Source organism: Taurulus bubalis (genome assembly GCF_910589615.1).
Source record: "Taurulus bubalis genome assembly, chromosome: 9".
Taxonomy (NCBI): domain Eukaryota; kingdom Metazoa; phylum Chordata; class Actinopteri; order Perciformes; family Cottidae; genus Taurulus; species Taurulus bubalis.
Window position 1 is genome coordinate 16,081,610 of NC_136597.1, and position 18,385 is coordinate 16,099,994.

Genomic DNA, 18,385 nt, shown 5'->3' on the forward strand with positions numbered 1-18,385 from the left:
AATGCCTAAATCCAACTGTCCTCCAGTGTGTTTGCTTTCCTCATTTGAATGTAATCTTCACCTTGAACATGGATTATGTTACAATTGTCCACTCTTTGCTTTTAGTTGGTTATATTATATTTGACTGTGTGGACAAAAGTGACTACACTTCCACTTTGAATATTCATAGCAGGGGCTCCATTAGTTATTCGTACAATGAAGTTATATGTACATCCTAACAAAGTGCACATATTGATGATTTAGTGATCGCTGACTGACTATTAATACGTTTCCCCTTTTATTTTTCAACCATAAATCAACATATATCTGGAATTCTATTTTGATTTGAGTAACTCTTGTGTTCTTTAGGTCATGTCATCTGACCAGTGATCACATAATGGTGATACTGGTAATGATAGTCTCAAAAATGTTTAATGTATAAGGGGCAACCAGGTAAAACTACATTTTCCACCACTAGATGTCACAAAAGTACCTCTATTGCTATTTATATTAAATGTATTATATTGCCTATGCTAATAGTTAGCAGAAACATATCGCATGCATCGTATTCTGGGAAACATGTCACTAATACTCCCCACATGTTGGGGTGTGTGAAGTGACTGGTCTTGCAGGACGTGTGGTGTTGTTCCTCTGGTGTCACTGGTGGTGCTGCGTCGCTGCCCTGCGCAGCCAGTGACACCGCGCTGGGATGAGTGGTGGATGTCTGAGGAGAAACCTGCAATACTTTACAACACATAGCCGACAGCGTTAAACCCCCCCGCGTTGAAGATGGGCCAGTGTGGCATCACGTCGTCAAAGACGGTCCTGGTCTTTCTGAACCTGATATTTTGGGTACGTTTGGAGGTTTTTAACGGACGGGTTGAAACGTGCGTCACGAGCTAGCAGTGAGTAGCTGCGTTAGCTGCGCGACCAGTCAGCTGCTCGGTTAGCTACGACCTCTGTTTACCCAGGGAGGGATTCGTTTGCGAAGGCAGCAGGAAACACATCACATCATGTGTCTTTGTTTTGTTTTACAGCTCACAATTCCTTGTTAAATGCAGCAGCTTTCATTTCGTGTTAGAGTGGAAAATAAAAAAAATTCTGCTTAAAATACGGTGTCGTCAGTAGTGGAATGTATCTGTAATTTACTGAAGTGCTGTACTCAACTACAATATTTAGATACTTAAACTATGCATGACTATTTCCATTTGAAGCTACTTTTTACTGCCTTTATTTGATTGATTTAGTTACTTTGCAGAATTAGATTATTAATATAGAATGTAAAGCAACTAATAAAGTGCGATGTGTTATTATTGGTTAAGCGACCCATTCTTAAATAAAGTAGTTAAAGTGAGCTCTACTTTTAGCTGTAACATTAAAGTGATGATCACATCTCTAACATGAATTGTAGTATGATATATGTGATTCTGAAATAGACCGTTCTGCATAATTAGTATTTTTTACTTTTGGTACTATTATGATGCTACTACTTTTGTACCTTTACATAAGTAAGATTTGGAATGCATGGCTTTTACTTGCAACAGAGTATTATCACACTGTGGTACTGCTTTCTATACTGAAGTAAAATATTGGAATACTGTTTATGACAACTTAGACATACACCCTTTTTACCCTATTGCAATATGGTAGTGTGTATTTGCTTTCCGCTTGTGGATAAGCTTGAGGGAAATATTAAAATGTTGATGTTTTTTGCTTTTTGTCACCCTCAGGCTGCTGCTGGTATCCTGTGCTATGTTGGAGCTTATGTCTTCATTACATACGATGACTACGATCACTTCTTTGAAGATGTGTACACTCTCGTTCCAGCAGTGACCATTATTGCAGTTGGAGCCCTGCTTTTCATTATTGGGCTCATTGGATGCTGTGCTACAGTGAGAGAGAGCCACTGTGGTCTTACAACGGTCAGTGAACCAGTTTATAAGTTTGGCGCAAAAGATGAGCCTTTGTGTAGTAAGTGATCAAGGTTGAACTATGGGACATTATGAAGAGAAAAGTGGGATTTCAGGATGCATTAGAACAGGACATTAATATATCAATTTTACCTTTTTTAGTACAAAAAGTAAAAAGGATTTTAAATAACTTCCCACATGCTGGTATTCTTTCTTACTTGAACATGACAAAGTGTCAGACATTCCACTTCTACTGACATGCATGCAAGTATCTGTTGTCTGTGTATCTTAAAACTTGGAATTTGATCCACAGTTTGTCGTCATTCTCCTGCTGGTTTTCGTGACGGAAGTGGCTGTGGTGGTTCTCGGATATGTTTATAGAGCAAAGGTGAGAAAGTCAAATACAGGCCTACGTGTTTGTTTTTCTTAGCCTTATTTGTTGTTTAACTGGTAATCCAGCAGGTCTTCCAAATCACTGAATCTGTCAACCATAGATAACCTAATCTAATCTCCTTGTGCTCGCAGTCATGTGTTTTTTTTTTACTGTTCAACATGTTGTCAATTGTTAAGTCTCACACTTTTTAACCATCGGCAGGTTGAAAAAGAAGTAAATGTTTCTATCAAGAAAGTGTATGATGAGTACAATGGCACCAACAGCAATGCCCAGAGCCGTGCCATCGACTACATTCAGAGACAGGTGAGGACAGAAGTCATGTCTCTACTGTAAAAGAGATATAACAATAATATTGTTCGCTTTCTTACTTTGACTTTTCCTGACCGAGCAAATGGTTGAAAATAATCTTGAGTTTTCATTGTTTTCCTTTTTACAGCTCCAGTGTTGTGGGATCCACAATTACTCAGACTGGCAGAATACACACTGGTATGAGGAATCCAAAAACAACAGCGTACCCATCAGCTGTTGCAAAACAACCTTTGGAAGCTGCACGGGGTCCCTCACTCATCCTGAAGATCTCTACCAAGAAGTAAAACAACCTCTAAATGTGTCATGTTTTCATACCAAGCACCTCTTTTTTTTCTTCTTCTTTTTTTTAAAGAGAAGTGACTCATTACAGTTTGGTACGTTTAAACACATTCTCTCTGTGTGCGTGTGTGTGTAGGGTTGTGAAGCTCTGGTTGTGAAGAAGTTGAAGGAGATCATGATGTATGTCATTTGGACTGCACTGACATTTGCTGCAATCCAGGTATGTAACTGTAATTAATATACCTTGTTTTGTAGGACATCATCTGTTTTCTGTACAACCTGCATTCTCTTTCTTAACTGGACCTTTGCCACATTTACTATAATTATATAGTACGTTGATCAACAGGCACACTGGACTGGTAGTGAAATAATTAAATACATTATAATAATTAAATAATTTTGTTTAGAACAAAGAAATACTTGCTGTATTATTTAGAAATCACAGTACATACTTTTTCTACATGCTCGAGAAGATCAATACCACTCCCATGTCTGTCTGATAATTAAAATCCTGCAGCCAGCAGTCGATAGATTTATTTTAGTATTTAGATTATTTGAACACTGCTCTCAGCTAAGAAATTGTCCGGCATATGATACCCTATAAAACGATAACTTGTTTTTTTTTCTTGTTGATTTTTGTGTGAATTCTAAGGTGTGAATTAGCTTTAAAGGTGTTTGTACGTTAATGTGCTACCTTTGGACAGAGCCAGTCTAGCTGTTACCCCCCCTGTTTGTAGTTATTGTGCTAACAGCCTCCTGGCTCCAGCTACATATTTACCATACAGAGATGAGAGTGAGATTAATCTTCTCATCTATCTCAGCAAGAAAGCAAATAAGTGAATTTCCCAAAATGTTTAATTATTCCTTTAATTATTTGGGCCTGTTTGTTTTCATCTCATGAAAGAGTGCTGCAGGAATGAGTCCTAAAACCCAGAAATGAGTTAGCACTTTTCCTCGTCTCTAAGTCAATGGGGTTTTGGTTGGATGCCTAAAATAAGATCCGTGGTTAACACAAGCTTCAGAGAGTTTTTGTTTTATGATATACAATATACGTCAGTAGATACCCCTCTGAATTTTGAAGCTTCACGTGTCTTAGAAAAAAGGCGGTTGCTAACAATGTGGCTAAATGAGACTACAAATCATCCTAATGCCGACTATTCCGCCTTCACAGCCGCATTGTGCATGCTCACGCTTATGCATCTGTGGTGTCGAATGTTTATAGCTTAACATTAGCTTTTTACTTCTGGCAATTGCATTCACGCTTCAAAAATCATAAGTGATGCTCATTTGTAAAAATGATCTTGCTGGAATAAAACCTGTAAGTGTCATTAACTAGTTTATTTTCCGCAGTAATACAAAACCCCATTAGCTTTTTGTCAGGGGCTGCACTGCGACGCTAACATCCGGGTTGGCCTCCAAAAATACTTCAAACCTGCACCACAAGTCCAAACAAAACAAAGTAGTCCGAGTTACACATCTACAGTGAAACTCCGCAAACATTTCTGAAGAGTTGTAACTAACAAGTATTCAAAAAGATGAATACGGTATCTGTCTCTTTCTTCTAGATGCTGGGGATGTTGTGCGCATGCATCGTGCTGTGCCGAGGAGCCAGAGATCCTGCCTATGAGCTTCTCATTACAGGAGGCACCTATGCATAAAGGAGAACACATTTCTCACCATAACACACACTTTCAGAATTAACGCGTCATTGGTGAGAGCATGAAAATAATATATTTACACACTAACCTTAAACAACAACCACACTAAAGTTCTATATTTTACCTGTTTTCCCCCAAAACAAGCTATAGACCAAATTCTTAAATGGTCAATGTAAATGAGATGTAGAAAACATTCTGATGCTTAGGATGGCACGAGGGCGTAAAACCTCTGTGGATCAAAAAAACAATGGGATGTTTCCTAATATGTTAGTTTGCACTATGTGTATGGCTTTGAGTATTTTCTATTTAAATCTGTGCTGTACTTACATGACATTTGAATTAAATTAAATGTACCTTCACTACGACTACTGCTACTACTATTCTACTCGTACTACTACTATTACAGCTCAGTTTTGGTCCAAACCTTTCTGCAGCAGTATTCTGTCAATAAATAGTGGACACCACAGCCCAAGCTAATGACAAGTTATTGCATGTAAAATGTGTAACTTAACTGGCATTGGCTCGTCTGATTTTATTTTTTTAAGAATCAATCTTTTTAATCCCCTGCTGTGTGTGGAGTTTATAGTTAGTAATGCATTCTTAACTCAATATAGACTTTGTCCTATAGCTGTTTTGTTTGTTTTTGGCTCAACAGTCCAGTCCTGGTAGTTTAATAATTTTATTTGCATAACAAGACTCAATAATGTAAATAAAATGTGGGGAAAGGTTGAAATTAAACGAGTGCCTTTTTTAATTTATTGTTTTAATTTCTCTGACAATTCTTTACAAAGAGATGATATTGCTTCCCAAAATGTTTTCCTTTTCTTTCTGTCTGGACAAAGTTCATATTCACAAGTCAACAAGAGAGGTCAAAGTTCAGGTGCTTCCCATGAGAGAGGGGTGTAAGAGGTTTACATATTTAGTCAAAGGCGTTGGTCTATGTTTAATCTTATATGCTTTGTCGCTTTTCATAGTGTCAAAGTCACTGGGAGCTCAAAATGTAACACATGCATATTATATATGAGCTCTTACCGGAATCATGAGATATAGTTGGCTCCCCTGCTCAGTAACCAGATATGTTTAAACCAGAAGGAGCAGACTGCTCAGCCGCAAGAATAGTGCTCGGTTGCGTTTCAGCTACTTTGTTTAATTGTTCTGGTGACATTCAGAATAGAAACAATAACTACGCATATCATTTATATACAGGTCAACAACATAAATAAAGCATCCTCCTATATAATTAAGACTGCAGATATACAAGAGTGTCACAGATATGAATAAACTTAGTGCAGCGACCTTGTGCAACAGATCACTTAATCTCCCAGCTGTCATTGGTATGAGAAGCACTCAGCACACCAGCAATAAGGTCCAAGTAACATGAATATGTGTCGTAGCAATACATTATTCCAAATTGGCTCGTGCTAGTGACAAAAATCCTACTCAAAGGGGCTTTAATGATGCGTCCAAACACAAATATGTAAAACAAATAAGCTCAATATATGGCAATTTGAAATGACAAGGCCTGAACAAAATATTACGTGAGGGACTGTAGTAGTCAGGTAAACTCATTCTTTGGCAAGGTAAGAGCCTGGGACCAATCCAGTGATGCCATTTCTTTTCACCGCCCACCAGCCATCCTCACCTTGATCTATGACAACCACCACATCCCCGACAGACACAGAGAGCTCATCGTCTCCCTGAACAAGGACAGACACATTCAGTCAACAGTCACCACTTGGAATGAACAATAATTAAAACATTTGAATGCGTCTCATGTCAAAGCTGACCTGTGCCACATAGTCGTACACGACCTTGTAACCCTCGCTGCTCGTCTGGAAGCCCTGACATCCAGGAATGGAAGCATAAACTCCCTCTGATGTTTCTGCTGAAGAGTTGACAGGATTTCAGACATAATCGGCACTTTTTTTTACTGTGTGAAACCACTTGTAACTTCCAACTTTCCAAACTAGCGACTAAGCTGATAGTACGACATGTCAGGTGTATACATGTCAAGTATCCCTTCATCGCCACCACCTCTCACAAATCAAATGTGTTCATTTTGACTTTAACCTAGATGTTATTTGTTTAATATGTAAAAGGTGGATACTGTTGTTTAAAAAATAAATATTATTCACTCTTCACATACATTTTTTTAAATCTATTTGTGTTTATAAGAAAAGTGGATTTATGTACATATTATTTTTTTCTAAATCTTAACTTAGTGTTTTGTTGTAATTAGCTGAGCTACTCCCCCTGGAGTACAATGACCCCAAGTTGTGAATCACTGATGAGACAAATAATTACAGTATGTAACCTACAGTTGCTCCACACCGTGTGTTGCACGGCTCAATGTGGCTTTCACAGTCATTTCTGTCATCATTTTGGAAATGCAGTGCTGACTAAAGGACTTTGGTACTATACCAGTAGGTTCATTGATGCTCAATTTGGAGCCACTGGAACAGTTTGACTGCAGAAGATTTGAAAACCTACAAATTGGGGAAATAATTGAATTAGAAATTAAAAATTAAAAAATACATTACATAATAATCATTGTCACAACCATCCATTTTACATTGTGTAAAAGCTTTACATTGTGTAATTCTGACCTTTTCATCACTCCTCCTACAAATCCAGTGCTGCCATTTTTGTCATCTGCAGCATCGTTCTTATAGTAACTTTGGTATTTAATTGGAGCTGTGGAAGAACCATTGAAATTCAGTAAATTAACAAATGCTTCAGGGGTGATGACTTATTACTACACAGCTACACACAAAACTGTTTCCGAAGAAGTCAAACATTTTGTTGTGTGTTTTAGCAGCAGCTGAGAGATAAGATTACAATTTCCACCTTGGAACATATTCAAATCAAAATGTGAAAAAAGCCACAGGGTGGTTGCTTACCCGAGGGGGTCGAGCCAGTGCTTTTCAGCTCCACAAAGCTGTTCAAGTCTGCAATGGTGTCACAATTTTCCAGTGTTTTCCTCACATCCTCGTAACACTGAAAGAGCAGTTTCCACAGCGAATTTTGAATATACAATACATTATAGTGGAAGGGCTTGCTAAAAGTCTATCCCATACAGATGTGTGAGAACAGCTGCACACACCTCATCATCTTTAACACTCTGCATTGATAAATGGTTACAGTGCACCCACAAAGCATTCCTTAGTACGCTGAGGCGGTCCTCCTCCTGCTGCTGAAAGATCTGCAAAACAAAATGATTCGAAAAAAAAAATCTAGAAAACATTGAAGCACGGTACATTTACAACACTATACAGTACTGTCTGTACCCTTATTATTACAGCTTTCTTTACTGTTCTTTTTCCTGGTTTCCTGTGTGCATGTGTATTGTCCTGTGTTTCAAACTGCCGCTGACAATTTACCTTTTTATTTAGGGATGAATAAGAGAGAGAATGGCTGCCTAAGCTTTGTTGATGTTATCACATCCAGGCTTTGTTGCCTGGAAACAATTTAGCAAATTAATGACTCATTTTATAGTCTGCTAAAAGGAAGTGTCGTACATCCTCATTGACTAAACAGGCTTTGGGTATTGCCACTCTTGGTCTAAGTCTGTACATTTTGAAATGCATCATCCTGTAATTTGCATGCCTCACTTGATAAATCCAGTGAGAGGAGAATTACAGCTTCGAGTGTTATACTTTACCTCACATGTGTTGATGTGTGTTGATTCCCACTCTTGACGAGTCTTGTCAAGCTGTTCAATGTTTGAAATGTATTGTTTCTCTGAAGACAAGTTTAAGAATTAATTGTAAAACAAAAAGGAAGTAAATGAAGAAGATACAGTATCTTGCTGCTATCATCCGTCCTTACCAGCCTCCACTGCGGCTTCTCTGCACTGTTTAGATTTGTTGTTCATCTGAAAAAATGTAAATAATACAAAATTACACACTGACTTTATATCTGTAAACCTATAGTTTTCCCAATACAAATAAATAAAGTTTATTGCTTAGGTGCTTTGAAATAAGCTTTAAAAGTTACTAAATCCAAACAGGAACTCACAGCTGAGCTTATACATGACTATATTAAATAATAAATGCAAGGGCAAAGATAATTTAATTTTCCAATCTATCAGTGTTGTGGAGTAACTGTGTAATAACTGTCAGTGCTGTTTGAGAAACTATCTCATGTTGCAATTCATTTTAAATTTACATTCTTGTACATGGTAAAATATTTTGTGTGGCTATAGTTATGGCTGCATGCTCCAGGGCATCTCATGCTTGCGGTGATGCACACTTTCTCAAAACATCTTTTATTGCCTGTTTTAAACTGCGATTGACTGAATACTGACTCCTCGCTACTCTTAACTGGCCTCTGGTCGCTATGGGCCGCTCGTGATAACACAGCTGAGTGCATCTCCGACCCCCATCTGATGTTACTTTAGTCGGATGTTTGACCATCACTGTGTAGAATATTACAATTAATCAAATTAATCTGCTGAGGGGGAAAGAATCTCTGTTTCAGACATGTATGCACAAGCAGGATTTTTTGACATCACAACTATTCTGTTAATCACAGTTTACACAAGTGTGATCTGTACGATGAAAACGTCCAGTGCACATGCTTATTACACTGAGAATAGACTTATACGTCAAGTCAGAAACTTGTGTCCAGTTAAACTCCAGTTGAGTTATTAAAATGAACAATATTTGCATATTCATAGATTCAAGGGAGGAGTAGATATAACGAAAGGTAACAGGAAACAATATCAGACACATTATTATTCAAAGCAGAGCATTTTTAAATATCTTTAAAAATGTCTGGTGGGGTTCTTCAAATTGTAAATGTATGATATTGTTATCATTACATTTTAAATGAATTGTTTGAATTTATATCTAAGAGAAAAAACAGCACTGATCCTTTTCGAAAGTCGAGCCTAGCTTTTCATTTCTGCACTGGACCTTTAATGAGTTATACTACAGCTTTACAGGATGTACCTTCTCAATCTGTTTGGGAGTGGCTGTGGAAGTGTTGGCCGTCTTCTCAGCCGTTTGCTCGGCCTCATCTGCCTCCCTGCAGCGCTGCTCATAGGATCTTTTAGACTAGAGAGAAACAGAACAGAAACCATATGAAAACATAACACCCATGCTTTGTTCATCAGCACCTTGCTCTATGAACCTTCAACAGGAAACGGACGGGGGGCAAGTTCAGTCAAGAAAGACGCGCCATGTCCCTGAAAGCACATAAATGTGCAACAAGAAAAACATCACTTCCTTCTGATTGGAGAGAAGTATAAACTAAAGCTCCTTAATGTGTCTATCTCACCAGTGAGTTATGACTGGCACTGACCTATCTTGCGAAACCATCTTCCTCTTATGTACATCTTAAATATAGATGACAATACTTCTCTGCAAAAGTCTTTTTTAGAATGCACTTTTCTTGCACATACAAGTAAGATAGCTGCACTAAAACTGCCCCTAAGATGATGCTGTTCACCACTGCCACCATTACACGGCCCTCTACACACAAGGTCTAATCATAGATTATCATGATAATATGAATTGTCCTTACGTCTATTGTTTTCTTGAAGAGGGAGACTTTTGTCTTCTGGACCTTCTCCATGATGACTTCAAACTAAGAAGTGAGGAACATATTACTTAAAAAAACATCAACGTCAATAGAAAACCACACTGAGAGAGCAACTTTTTTTTAGATTTCCTCTCTGTGCAAATCAGAAAGAAAAAAAGCTATTTGTTGGAACCTTTTTTCTTTGTTCTTTCTGTCGTTCTCTGAACTGCTCCATTCTCTTCACCTCCTCCTTTAGAGATGCAGACAGCTGAATGTGAAAGTTTCCTACGTTTTCAATTTCTGAAAAACAGCAAAACATACACGTAAAAACTCAGAGCTGACTGAGGCGTGTATGAACTGTGTAAGAAAAATTATGCTCACGTGTTTTCATTTCATCAAAAGATGTTCTCAAAGTGCTGTGAAAACAAAATGAATAATGAATCAAATGTCATGCATCATTTCATGCAATAAATAGTTTATATGGTGCAGAACAAATATATTGCGTAGAAAGGCAGACTTAGACATTGATGAGGGCATCAACACTCAATTACACACACATACCTACCAGCTCTCATATAAACCCCCGGCCTTGCGTGCAATTGTGACCAGTTCCTTGCCATATTTCTCCTCTGCTGATGCCCTACATAGACATTACCACAACTGAGCTTAACCACATTATACTGAGGTACTTCAATGATTCATCAAATATAATTAATCAGAAATGTGTGAGCCCACCTCATTTTCAAGAGCTCCTCCATGTCTTTGCATGTCCGTCGACCATCATTAAGTCTCAGACTGATCGTCTCATACCCAGTATTACTGATGAAGTCCACTCCCTGGAACCATAAATACCAAACTATATTACTCATACTGTCAGTCATAAGGTAACATGTTCACATCTCAGTTTGAATACAAAATGATACATTTAGAAATAAAAGTCTAAATATATGCTGTTTTACAAGATGTTTTTGTGTCCATTGGAAATAAAATATTAGTGTTTCTTTATTGCTCAGCATTTAAGTGACCCAATGATTTAATTGATATTCAACAGAAAGTTTTACTTTGATGAGATTTTTCGACGTAGATGTATTGTGGTGGTTTCTCATCAAGACCATTGCTGAGGTCTGAATGGAAAGCAACCAAGTGGGAAAAACCCCGCTTGTGAAAAAATATTCTTATTTTGCTGAATTAATAATATAATAATAATGTGGAAGTACAATTACTGGTGTAAAAATCTCTGATGTTCATGTTTATTGTAGCTGGTTCCATTTGACATTAGGGTACTGATAGTAGGATAATAATTAAGAGGAAAAGGGAAGCACACAACTTCACAATTTGAACTGAAGCTACGATTGAGTTACACTGACTGTTGTTTCAGACTGACCAGTTCCCAATGCTTTGCTTACAGTTCTGACAAAGAGACTTGTACTAAGTTTCATGCTCATTTTGAGTTAACAGGTGCTCTGTACAGTTCTGAAAAGGCAGTCAGAAGACCAAAGGCACAAAATAAAGATGAATTTAGCCCAATTAACAGGAAACCCCTAATAACTCTACAGAACCGTTACAATTACTGCCACAGCACTATTTAAAAAAAAAAAGTACTTAGAAAGAGCTGTTTAGTTTTTGTGACACACTTGATTTAAGATAGAAATGACCTTGAAATGTCAGTGAACACACTGAATACAACACTGACTCAACACAACATTAAGTTTAGATTAGTAGCATCACACTCACCCAAAAGGTGTCTTTAAATAGTAAGGACATCTTGTCAGTGGTTAAAAGTAGTCCCTGTTGGAGAATCTACTCAACTTGAAGTCACTTTGTAATGCCCAGCAGTGTAGTAGGCTGTTGCCTGATGCAAGTGAAACGGATCATGACACATTCAGGAAACAGCCCTTCAACAGCAACACTCATTTTATTTAAATGAGGAAGAGCTGCAACGTATCAGTAGTTAGAACAACTGGACGGATGTCAGTTAACTTTTGGCACACGTGAAAGAAAAACTCATGATGATTTAAGAGTTGTGCAACTTGTGTTGGTGCTGTCAGGGTTCCCACTCGTTTCTAGATTTGCCAGGACTTTTCCAGGACATTTTCAGTGAGGCTCTAGCTACTATGACAGACAGGGATCGTGCCATGCACTAAAATGTTCCTCTCTGATTTAAAAGATGTATAGTCTATGGCTATAATGTATCAATTAAATCATCTCTTACATGCTTAGAAATTATGACAAATTGATCATATAGTAATATAATTGTAAAAACAAACACAATTACCAGCCAGCAGTGACTAATTTTAACATTTGAAGGAGAGGAGTGGTTCTCAAACTGTGGGGCGGAAAGCAGCTCATTGCAGTCACTAATACTGATACAACTTGATGGCTCACACATATCTGCACTAATTCTGTTTTGTTTGGCACAGGTTGCACGTTATTGTTATTATCTTGAAAATATATCCAGTGCAAAACAGGTTAATTGCAGCCACAATAAGCTATTTTTTTTGGCTAATATTAGTTATTTTATGCACAGACAGAACTTTATTCGCATTGTTCTAACAAAGTGATTGCATATTTTATTTGTTTTTGTCTGATGGCGCAATCTGGTTTACTTGAAAGAGATTGCAATTTTCTTGGAATAGTCAGAAAAAGTTTTTTCAATAAAAATTCAGCATGGACCATTTTGTTACCAATTTGTTGTGGCGGTGGGGTATGAACATTTTTCTTCCTTCAAAGTGAGGCGTGACAAAAAAAGTTTCAGAACCACTGCATCACATATTAGAGTATTGACCACTTCAGTAGTAATCTGCATTACTGGCTACTATGTGACATGACTTGTGGGTGTTTACAGTGTTTCCACAACATCAGCCTGTACTCTCGTCCATAAACTACCATTCAACCGTTGATATGATCCCGAACATTATTTAGCCCTTTCAGATGGCAATGCTATCCGTTTTGGGGAGCTCTGATAGATAGACTAGTAGTTCATTCTCAGCTGATAGGAGAATGTTGAAATAATTTTGTAGGAGATTTGACTTCTTCTCTTATGTGTTTTCCATGACTGAAAATGTGTTCACTGTTTTCCAGGAAGGGTGGGAACCCTGTGCTGTATTATGCTGGTGTTATCATATATGTTTTCATGTTATTATGTCCATGTCAATTAAAATTGCCAACGCTTGTTGATGGATAAGATCAACCATGACGTAAATCCCATGACTAATGTTGAAGTACGAGGTAATAAACATCACTACATCTTCATGTAAACAAATGAGAAAACAAGAACATAAAATCTAGTTATAGTTCATCATGTGACACATGCAGCTGTCTGCCATAGTCTGTCACTTCACTGTTCATGAATGTTTCTTGATTTTTCAAGACTTCAGCCTCGGAGATCTTCCCGTCTCCATCGTGGTCCATTTCCATGATGAGGTGAAGAGCCTGTTAATGTCATCAGAGCAAAACAAGGAAAATAAATCAGTGAAATATGTTGCCATACCATTCTAAAAATAAATGATATATAATCCTACCAAGCACTATCTACCTATTATGGCAACTACATTTGAGTCTTACCTCTTCTCTTGCTGAGCCGTAGCTATTGGGGGCCACCCAGCGAAGCTGCTCGTCTCGATTCAACTTGCCATCCTTATCTTGATCATAGAGGTCTTTAAACCGCACTGTCTCTTCAATCTCCCACTGTGAAGGGGACTCCTCTGGCAACAACATTAAGTGTTAACATAGCACTGGGGATGAAAATTGGGAACAGCAGAAGAAACTAACAAAAAACTGATCCTTCCATGTTTTAAAACAATCTATGTTATCTTACCCTCACCACGGACATCTCCAATAAATTCATTCAGATTGATGAGTCCATCTTTATCGGTGTCATATTCATTTAACACATCTTCAATGGCAAAATCCTATTAGGAAAAAAGGGCAAATGACTACATTTTAAGATGAAATATGAAGGGCCCTCATCGAATGTGTGGAAGAAAGCATTATCATATCAGGTTTTGCAGTAGTCTGATCTGAACTCGTCTTACAGCCATGTGATCCACTTCAGATGGGTGGGTGAAGGCGAGAAACTCTGTCACATTAAGCCCAGATGTGCCGTCCACATCAGCAAAGTCAAAGCGTCTCCTCTCCTTCAGGTGGAGCTAATGGGGACATGTGCCAATGTTATTACAGATAAATCAGGCTGTGGTTTTAATGGGATTCATAACAGGACAATTAAAGTATACCAACGTTTCTGAGAGACTCTTGCTCTGGATCCTCCAGAACAGCGTCATCAAAACTGAGAAGCTGGTCATGAGCGACCATGTTGTATTCCTCCCATGTTACAACACCATCTTTGTCGGTGTCAAACTCAGGGAACCGCTCCTTTACATCATCCAGAGCATATTTTCTGTAGACATGCTGAATCCATAGCGTGATCTCCTCTGTTGTTAAAAATACAGCAGACTGAGTATGACCTTCCATCTCCTTTGTTTATCTTTGCTTTCTTTTTAAATGTTGAGAGAGACATACATTTACCTGCATTTAGTTGATTGTCAGCATTTGTATCAATCCGCTTGACAATTTCCATCATCTTTGTCTTCTGTTCTGCTGGGCTAAGTTTCTTTATCTCGTCTGTGTCCTAGAAGCGCATTAATTAAGTGGTAGAGGGAAGAGTGAGTGATGAATGAAGATTAGAAATTGGGCTAAAGAGTGTAAGAAAATGAAGAAAGACTATTTGCAAACCTCATCTCCCAGCAGGATGTTCAAGTCATGTTCAGGGTTGTGCTGCTGGCCAATATAATGATCCTCATGGAGATGTTTATGAGAGCTTTGTCCAAATCCAAACTGAAGTACCAGCATTGCCAACAATGTAAAGGATGCCATCTGTTAAATAACACAGTAAAACAAATAAGTGCATTAATTGAAAACACCACAAAGTGCAATCATTTAGTTTCTAAAGGTAGCAGTCGCAATGCAACTGTGCAACCTTGTGGTCAGCTGGTGGAAGTTCAGACTAAACTTTATGTGCGTCAGCCTCGTCCTGCATGTTGGATGAAACCGGCTAAATCTATCAGGAACAAGTGCGTATGAGGTGGAGAGATATGAGGACAAAGAGGCAGTACGTCTGGTAGAAATACTAGTTATTGTCTGCAGTCGTTTAAATGAACTCCTGTTTATATTCAATGTGTTCGAGAAAATGAGACACACTCGAGGACAAAATCAACAGCCAAATCAACCAATTAGCCAAAATAATAGACACAGTTAAAGACGACACACACAAGTCAATACTTAAATAGTAACTGCGACCAGGCTGACAAATAATGAAGATGGAAGACGCTGTTGTGATCGCCAGATAACTTACATTTGATTTAAAAAGTCCTCCGTACAAGCGTTGACGCGAATGTTATTCACCCGAGGAGGCATGTACTTCCGGTCACAAATTTCAAAGTAAACTGTTTTTATTCTGGTGTGTCAAATTTATCGGGGGTAATTTAATCGGATTTATTTAATTAGGATGTCGTGCTTACATGACTGTCAAGAAGACTAATGCAAAGATACATCTAAATGTACTTTCCAGAATATGTTTGAGCTGGCGGGCCTCAATGGTCTGAATGAATGAGAACATATTTGAAATAACTTTTTCATGTCCAAGAGAAAAATGTTGTTATCTGTTGGCTTTACGCATTTGACCAATGCTAGCAGGCCGAATGGGCTACGATGATCCGATCCCTGTTTCACATTGCATTACAAAGAGTTATCTGAATTACATTGTTAAGTTTGTCTACAAAAAGTAACTAACTCTCATACATCTCAAAACACGTTTTCTGTGTACATTTTGGCAGTCCTGCATTTAAAATAGAAAATACGAATACAAATGAATATATATATATATATACGTATGTATATATATATATATATATATATATATATATATATATATATATATATATATATATATACGTATATATATATATATATTATATATATGTATATATATACATATATATATATACATATATATATATATATATATATATATATATATATATATATATATATATATATATATATATATATATATATATATATATACACACAGTGCAACGAGGCGGGTCTGATTGAATAGGGGTTTAAATCTGAATTTGAATGGTGATCTATATCGTTCAGCCACACTTTCTCTGTGTGGCGCACATACCTAAGTAAAAGAGTGACGTCACTCATCTTTGTTCTTGCTCTACAGTACAAATAAGCAAACTAGTTCCACGGCAATCTATGGCATTTTTCTTTTGTACAAGAGGGTTAAAGTTAATTTAGAGTGCTTCATATTCAGTGGCTTTCCAGTGGCTCTCAGTGTATTTAACACACAATAGCAAAACAAATGTACGGGAATATACAGACATGCAGCTAAACTGAGCACAACACACCCACACAGTAATTAAGCAAGCATAAGCTATGTACAGTCAAGTAGAGGAATTGCTTGTGACACACATACAGAGATAAACAAACAACATCGTGTGCTTAAAAAGGCTTTTACTTCGAAGGCAGGTTCGCCTCTCTTCGGGTCTACAGATGCTTAACACACGCTAGCGATCAACCAAACGTCCCGCCCGATCTTCAGTCTTCATGGTTGCCATGGTAGGCAGCTTGAAGTCCCGCCCTTTGACCTAAACTATACTGTACGTGATTGGCTGGCGCGTATGTGTGTCGACGTTACAGCGATTCCATTGGATAATCCCATTGTCAGACGACATATGAACTGAACAGACTTCCTGCTTTTGTTAGGTTGTCCTCTCTGTCATGTTTGTATCTGACATGTTATTCCATCAACTCTGACAACAAGACAAACCGTGTCCCTAGACTTTTTTTTCTCACCGACCAAGCGTTGAATTTATCGCGGGTCGATGTCCAAAGACAACCGCCATGATGGAAGACGGCGTGGAGCTGGGCAGCATCGCCTCGGCCCGAGAGTTAGCCAAGGTGGGGACGGGAGGGAGAGGTCTGGGAGCAACAGCTCAGGCTCTTCGCATGGAGGAGGCAAAAGCAAGAATACTTCCATAACCGCTTTGAAGGTTCGTAATGACATCTTAGCTGGTTGATAACGGCCTAAATATAGCTGCTAATTAAGTCAAGAGCGTGACAATTCCAATGCACTCCTAGCTAGCTTGAGCTCAGTGACTGGATACTTGAGAATGGGTTCACATTTGAGAGTGACCTGTGTGATGTTGTCAGCCCATGTGGTACGTTGCTGAAGTGTGTCCCCTTCCATCAGCACCCACTTGTGCATTTTTACTAAATTATGATAAATGGCCCTGTGCAATTTGTGAGAATATGCTAATGCCTCATGGGATCTTTTTGTATAGCTGTATGTCCTATCGTGAGTATAACATAAATGTGACATCAGGAGATGTGTTGAGTATGTCAACACAGGAGTAATTGGGTCAGGTCAGTATCAGATGGTCTTGCTTTCCCCGTTTATCCCAACTTTGTCTTGCGCACATGTTTAAGTTTGCATCATTTGGAGGCGGTCAAACCATGTGGGCTTGTGTGTTTATGCCCCCCAGCAGCCTATGAGTTATTGGATGCTTAGTCCAATCAGATCCAGAGAATCACCCTGTGAGGCTATTGCATGGCCAGGCTTGCATTAGCACACACTGTCTCTGAGCCTACAGCTATACTCTCATCACTGGCAGCACAGGATGGGGGGCAGAGCAGCAGGCTTGCTGCGTGCACATGACTGCGCAGCGTTGTGGCAGAAGGAGAGTGAGAGATGAGAAACAGAGAGAGAGAGAGAGAGCGAGTGAGAGTGTGTGGGGGCTCAGATGCAGAGCAGAGAAAGCAGAGGAGAGAAGCTGTAAATATAGGAAGCTACATGCAGTGGAGAGCAGAAGAGGGTGGCAAGCAGACAGACAGCAGTGGGCAGAGAGCTGGGCCTAAGAAATGGCTGCTAACTCAGCAGAGCACTGAGGGCTCAGGCTAGATTACAGACAACGTGAAAGGCCAGGCTGGCGGACTGCTGAGCACTTGTCTCTCTCAATCGCCACTGGGAGAGGAGTTGACACAGCTGGGCAAGTTGCTATAGCAGTGTGGACTACACAGTAGGAGTCTATTTTTGGTCCTGCTGTCAGATGACGATGTCACCTTGCACAAGTGGTGTGGGGGAACAGGTTGCCTGAAGTGGGCTGCAAAAGTATGTCAGGGGTGGATAAGGACGAGGAACCTGCTTACAGACTGTACTTCTACTCTGTATGTATCCTCTTATCTTTTGATTTGATCTGTGTTTCCCCTCGTGAGTGAGCTCTCCCCCACTGTCTTGCTATACTTGCATCTGTTCGTAAACCTTCCAT

At 38.7% G+C, this 18,385-nt stretch overlaps 3 protein-coding genes across 3 annotated transcripts; 1 reads left to right on the top strand and 2 right to left on the bottom strand.

The window, feature by feature from the left end:
• The first annotated feature begins 759 nt into the window (after window positions 1–759).
• Window positions 760–5,272, top strand: tspan3a (tetraspanin 3a). Its single transcript, XM_079223647.1, has 7 exons — window positions 760–831; window positions 1,710–1,901; window positions 2,203–2,277; window positions 2,485–2,586; window positions 2,720–2,872; window positions 3,008–3,091; window positions 4,437–5,272. Exons 1-7 carry the CDS (start codon window positions 769–771, stop codon window positions 4,527–4,529), a joined length of 762 nt encoding a protein of 253 aa, XP_079079773.1. The 5' UTR covers window positions 760–768; the 3' UTR covers window positions 4,530–5,272.
• On the bottom strand, window positions 5,271–11,816 carry pstpip1a (proline-serine-threonine phosphatase interacting protein 1a; the record flags this gene model as incomplete). The annotated part of the gene is made up of 15 exons (XM_079223646.1): window positions 5,271–6,226; window positions 6,317–6,414; window positions 6,951–7,015; window positions 7,136–7,223; window positions 7,430–7,526; window positions 7,633–7,731; window positions 8,191–8,270; window positions 8,358–8,403; window positions 9,482–9,586; window positions 10,056–10,118; window positions 10,246–10,352; window positions 10,434–10,468; window positions 10,618–10,692; window positions 10,788–10,888; window positions 11,787–11,816. The coding sequence occupies 15 exons, from the start codon at window positions 11,814–11,816 to the stop codon at window positions 6,095–6,097; spliced, it is 1,221 nt and encodes a 406-aa protein (XP_079079772.1). The 3' UTR covers window positions 5,271–6,094.
• A 138-nt stretch (window positions 11,817–11,954) lies between these two features.
• Window positions 11,955–14,924, bottom strand: rcn2 (reticulocalbin 2; the record flags this gene model as incomplete). The annotated part of the gene is made up of 7 exons (XM_079224349.1): window positions 11,955–13,484; window positions 13,617–13,756; window positions 13,870–13,963; window positions 14,078–14,200; window positions 14,289–14,482; window positions 14,577–14,679; window positions 14,784–14,924. The coding sequence occupies 7 exons, from the start codon at window positions 14,922–14,924 to the stop codon at window positions 13,341–13,343; spliced, it is 939 nt and encodes a 312-aa protein (XP_079080475.1). The 3' UTR covers window positions 11,955–13,340.
• Between the last annotated feature and the right edge of the window lie 3,461 nt (window positions 14,925–18,385).